At 38.0% G+C, this 5,276-nt stretch overlaps 1 protein-coding gene across 1 annotated transcript; it reads right to left on the reverse strand.

The window, feature by feature from the left end:
* Window positions 1-1,535: 1,535 nt before the first annotated feature.
* Window positions 1,536-4,558, reverse strand: LOC133697840 (protein FAR1-RELATED SEQUENCE 7). Its single transcript, XM_062120647.1, has 2 exons — window positions 4,306-4,558; window positions 1,536-4,083 (listed from the first exon to the last, which is right to left on the reverse strand). The coding sequence occupies exons 1-2, from the start codon at window positions 4,347-4,349 to the stop codon at window positions 1,761-1,763; spliced, it is 2,367 nt and encodes a 788-aa protein (XP_061976631.1). The 5' UTR covers window positions 4,350-4,558; the 3' UTR covers window positions 1,536-1,760.
* Window positions 4,559-5,276: the final 718 nt, after the last annotated feature.

Below are 5,276 nucleotides of genomic sequence, written 5' to 3' on the forward strand. Positions count from 1 at the left end.
TGAAATTCCTCGGAGTTGAGTTAGATTTCCGTAACAAATCAATTGGGCATGTAAATAGTAAGAACCCTAGTACTCTCAAGGCTAGCTGTCCAAAATTAGGGTTCAATGATTGCTAGTATAAAATTATGTTTTTGCTCAACCTATGAAGAAATGTCGCAACAAATAAAGCAGCCGGAACAAAGCATATGCAGTGTGAAATTCCAGCGTATGCGTATTCGATCCTTGTACCAAAGAGTCCATGATAATACCGAAAGTTCATAGAGAATGTTCCTTCGCAAAATGCGTATTTGATCGCTGTGTACGTGGATTTGGTTATGATCATTCTGCTGACGATTACAAGTATGTAATAATAGTCTTCAGAGTTCTTGTCCTCGTATACTCGCTAGAAACTAATACATGGAAAATGGTTCAAGACTTTCCTTGTTGCAGGCTAGCCTCTGAATCAGGGACCCTGCTGAATGGAGGAGCTCTTCATTGGGTTATCAGTAAGCGGAAGGACTCAGAGTGAGTCATTACTGATCGGTGTCTCTGATCTAGTGGAGGAGGAATTCAGAGATGTACCCCCCCCCCCCCTCTTGCCATCAAGAATTTCTATACATTTCAGGTATTCGGAGGATGCCTGTGTATACTACCTGGTGGTATTCTGAACAAGCATAATGATTTCTGGGCAATGAATGGAAAGAGAGAATCTTGGATCAAATATGGAATTGATAATAGTTAGCAGTAGCACTTTCCATTGTATATTTCTCAGTTTTGAAATTCATTTTAATGCACTGCTATTTAATTTAAACTTTATATCAGTACCATGTCCTTTGTTGAATTACTACAGCAGAAAAGAGGCATACCACTGAACTAAAAGGCATGTTTGTTCAACAAAATTGGCAGGCTCAAATGAATACTTCAAAGGAAACAAAATTACATGGAAATTCTCTGCACTACTTCTGCAGAAAGTACTCCAGATATTCTCAACCAGGTTGCACCATGTTAGTTTCCATGCAGTTTGGAAAAGATCTGTATGTTAAATCTACTTTCCCATGTCCCGTCTGGAGAATAAAGAATAGTTCCATTTCTAAACCATTTATCCTACATCGTTTCTCGAGGGTGACACTATATAGGAACTGTGAAGGGCTTATAGAAATATAAAGCCATCCATCTCATGAATTTGTAAAGTAAAATGAAAATGGATGGAGCACAAGCGCTTCGATTGTTTCACAGACAACTCTTGCCTGCCGCTATCAATAGGAGGGCTTACCCCAGACATTGTCGGGGGCAGAAGAAATCTAATTGCCTACTTCTCAGCACACTGGGCCACACTAAGTACCTAGAGAAATAACATCCAGAATAAATTATCACCTTGTATCTTTCTTTGGCAGCCTCATCTATGCCTATATGCATCATGTTGTTAGAACAGGAAATCTCTCTTTCCATCTCATCATAGTTAGTGCATAATAAAATAAATAATGATGTGGTTTATTAAACGGGGTCTGTAACTGAAACTAAAAAAAAAAACAGGCAAGGAAAAACTGCGAAAATCATGGAGAGAAATTGGTGATAGAATTTACACTTAAAGGACTACAGAAAGTCATATCGATTAGTAATTTAGTATTATAACAAATGGGAATGCACAACATGTGATAAATACAGAGATGCCATTATTCCCAAGCTATCAGTCTTCAGTGAAGCTGGCCAGAAACAAGGTACAAAGAGAAAAGGTCAAGGTACAAAAATTACCCGTGCAGGTCATTGGTCCCATCCAGGGCTTACCTTTGTCGGCAAAACTTTTTAGCACCTTCTCGCATAATCTCACAGGCAAGCCTGTATTTTTCAATGGATGTTGTTCCAGACTCTATGTATTTACAGGCTGTTTCCCTCAAACTCCACACCATTAAGGACTTAAGTTCTTGACAGCTAACCCCAGAGTCAACATCGCAAACAAGGCCATGCTCAGCATTTCTCGTCCACCGATGTAAGAGGTAGTGAGATGGAATTTCTCTCATGTTCAACAGGATGAAGACTCTCAAAACATGCCTACACAGCACACCTTCAAATTCAAACATTTGACAACTGCAACTTACATTGAGGTTGGATGCACTAAAAGTTACCATATGTTTCTCACTATCATTCCCACATCTTCGCACTGAATATCTGCTGATGGTACCTTCTTCATAAATCTTTATTCCAAGATAATTATAACATTGCAAAAGTTCCTTTTGAAATATTTGGAAAACAGCGAGTGTATAAAGCCTTCTGCATTGTTCTTCTATTGGTTCTTTTGTTTGTAGAAAAGCCTGCAAATTAGAACAATTAAAATCCTCTTTTCTTTCCTCCTCACGACGTTGCTCAAGACCTTGCTCATATCGTGCTATAAACTCTACAAGTGGTGTTTCAGCATTCAAGAATATACCAAACAATGATTCCATACTTTCGTTTAGGGGAATGCCAGCAAAAAAAGTACCTCGGAGGTACAACGGAACCCAGCTTTCACGCTTTTCGTACATTTCTTTAAGCCATACATTCTCCTTCAGACCATATTTGTTGACAAGGGCATTCCACATGGTATTAAAATCAGCATTAGTCTGGCTATCATAGATGCACTTTTCGTATTCATATTTGAATTCATTGGACAATGACCTTAAATTCTCTCTTTCCTTTGCCCTGATCTGCCACATTGAAAAACGATGACGAGTCCCAGGAAAAACATGGGCAATTGCTTGTTGGATTGCCATGTCTTGATCAGCTATAATTGACTTTGGACGGCACCCAGACATTGCCCTAAGCCATGTCCGAAACAGCCAAATGAAAGACTCCTTAGACTCATTGGCAATTAGAGCACACCCAAGTAGCACTGGCTGCTTGTGGTGGTTAACTCCAACAAACGTTGCAAATGGCACCAGATAATTAGTCTTCCTGTATGAAGTATCAACCACAATAGCATCACCAAATTGACTGGATGCAAATCTAGATCTTCCATCAGCCCAGAAAACACTCATGCAAACACCATTATCAACTTGCACCGAATAAAAGAATCCTGTATCTTTAGCTTGCTTGCTTTGAAAGTAGTCAAGCAGCAAATGGTACCATTCACTTCCAATGTTGTTACCCTGACTAATATTGGAACGTACACCATTGTTAATCTCTGATAGATCCAAAGTGTCTAATCCACCATTTACCTCATCTATAAATTTCTTTGAAGCAGTGGAACTTTTCGTATGAGTTCTCGTTTGTGGCTCAAGATCATGATTATGATCTTTCTGAAGACGGTCCACCATCCAAGTTCCAGAATCTTGTCTCTTAATCCTCATAAAAGCCCCACAGCCTACTCTTGAAGGATGCTGAAATCCTTCCTTAGAGCACACAAATCGTCGGGATGTAATTGACCCATCATTCTTTGATCGAAACAGCTGACCAATCCGAGTTTTAAATCCAGCTTCATCTGCATACCTTAGATAAAAATGGAATGCTTCATCAACTGAACTAAACACTAGACCAGCATATGGTTCAGCTTTTGGTTGTCCTCCATCTCCTCCTGTTTTAATGCGTTTGAAACTAATGGATCGAGAAAAGCATGGTTGTCCATCATCGACTTCTGCAAGAAACTTCAATTTTGACTTTGAAGAAACCTTGGCTGATGATTTCCTACCTGTAGGAGTTCTCTGCGGCAAAATCGGAGGACGGCTTTCCTCCACATCTCCAAGTTCATGATTGTGATCCTTGTGTATCTGATCAACAACCCATTTCCCAGAATCCCGTCTTTGCACCCTTATGAATGCAGGACAACCCATCCTTGAATTTAGTTGAAAACCCTCCTTCGAGCACACAAACCTTCTCGAAGCAACAGAGCCATCAGTGCGCGATCGATATAGTTGGCCAGTCCTGGTTCTGAATCCTACACGCGTGGCATACACACTGTAAAACTCACGCGCATCATCTGCCGAATCAAACTCTAACCCTATACACGGCTCAAGTCCAGGCCCCCTTGCACCCTCTACATTAACATTGTTGTTGGCTCGTGCCGTACCTAGTGGGTGTGCTCTTACAATCATTGCATTCTCATATTCTTCGCTGTAAGGATCACTACTTGAACTGCAATTACAGTAGGACCAATTACTTTTAACAATCATGCACTTTGATTAAATGGGACTAATAAAAAATAAAAAGCACGAAGTTTGTTTCTTTTCCTTGTGAAATCATTTCCCAAAAATTAAATCATAGAAACAAAGAGAAATCGACAAGTAAACAAGTCAATCAGTCAGATTAAACTTCAAAGAATATTCAATAAAAACCCAACCCAGAGGGATTAATTACCTTCTGGTATTGTTGAAGAGACTGGGGGTCGAATCGAAAACCATATCCTTCTTCTTCGTTTTTTTGTATGTGGCGTCTGCTGTAGGGGGTCTGACTCTAAATCAAGCTTGTGGGTTTTGAAAAGCTAGAGAAAGAGAGAGAAAGAGGAGGAGGTCGTCGTCTCTTCTCCATTTGCTTGTTCAGTTTATTATTATTGTTGTTGTTGTTATTATTATATTGTTTTTGCCCTTGTTGCTTCTTCTGTTTATACATATATATATATATATATATATATATATATATATATATATATATATATATATATATATAAATGCTCTTTTGACCGACTTATCACACAAACCAGGTGCCGTGAAATTCATACATGGTAATAATAGATGCTAATAAAATACTTTAATATTAGAAGGGAAGGATACAATTCCATGGAGGCGGAAACTCTCTGAAACACAAATGGACATGAAACTATCCCTCATAAACCACCAGACTTGGATGGTGGTGGGTGGTGCTAGCTCATTTCACATCAGCGGGACATTTTTTCAGGGACATATCTCGTTTAGAGATAAGGTGTTGAGGACGAACCTGCCTCCACGAATTTCAACAATTTTGTTTTACTGATTTTTTTCTTGTTTTTGCCGAACAAAGCCCCTTTTTTTAATTTAACTGCTGATTTTTTTTTCCCTCACCTTTTCTACCCTTCTAAATTTAATATTTAGAATTATAATCTACTAAGAAATTTTTTTATATTAAATAAACTGATTTTTATTATTAAAAAACAATAAAAAATACTTTTTTAAAAAAATACATTTAAATATTTTGATTCCCAAATGACCAAGTCTCTCAAAAATAAAAATTAAATTTGCATAAATAATAAAAAGGGATACATGGCATTTTAGCATCTTTAAAAAAATCAAAATTCAAGAAAAATAGTTTTGTAGATATCTTGGCATGCATTTTAGATTAATAACAAGTTTATA

Source organism: Populus nigra, chromosome 6 (assembly GCF_951802175.1).
Source record: "Populus nigra chromosome 6, ddPopNigr1.1, whole genome shotgun sequence".
Lineage (NCBI taxonomy): Eukaryota > Viridiplantae > Streptophyta > Magnoliopsida > Malpighiales > Salicaceae > Populus > Populus nigra.

Coding starts and splice junctions, on each gene's coding strand:
- LOC133697840 (XM_062120647.1), bottom strand. CDS start 4,349: ATGGTTTTCGATTCGACCCCCAGTCTCTTCAACAATACCAGAAG. Junction 4,084..4,305: donor CTCTTCAACAATACCAGAAG/GTAATTAATCCC, acceptor CTGTAATTGCAG/TTCAAGTAGTGATCCTTACA.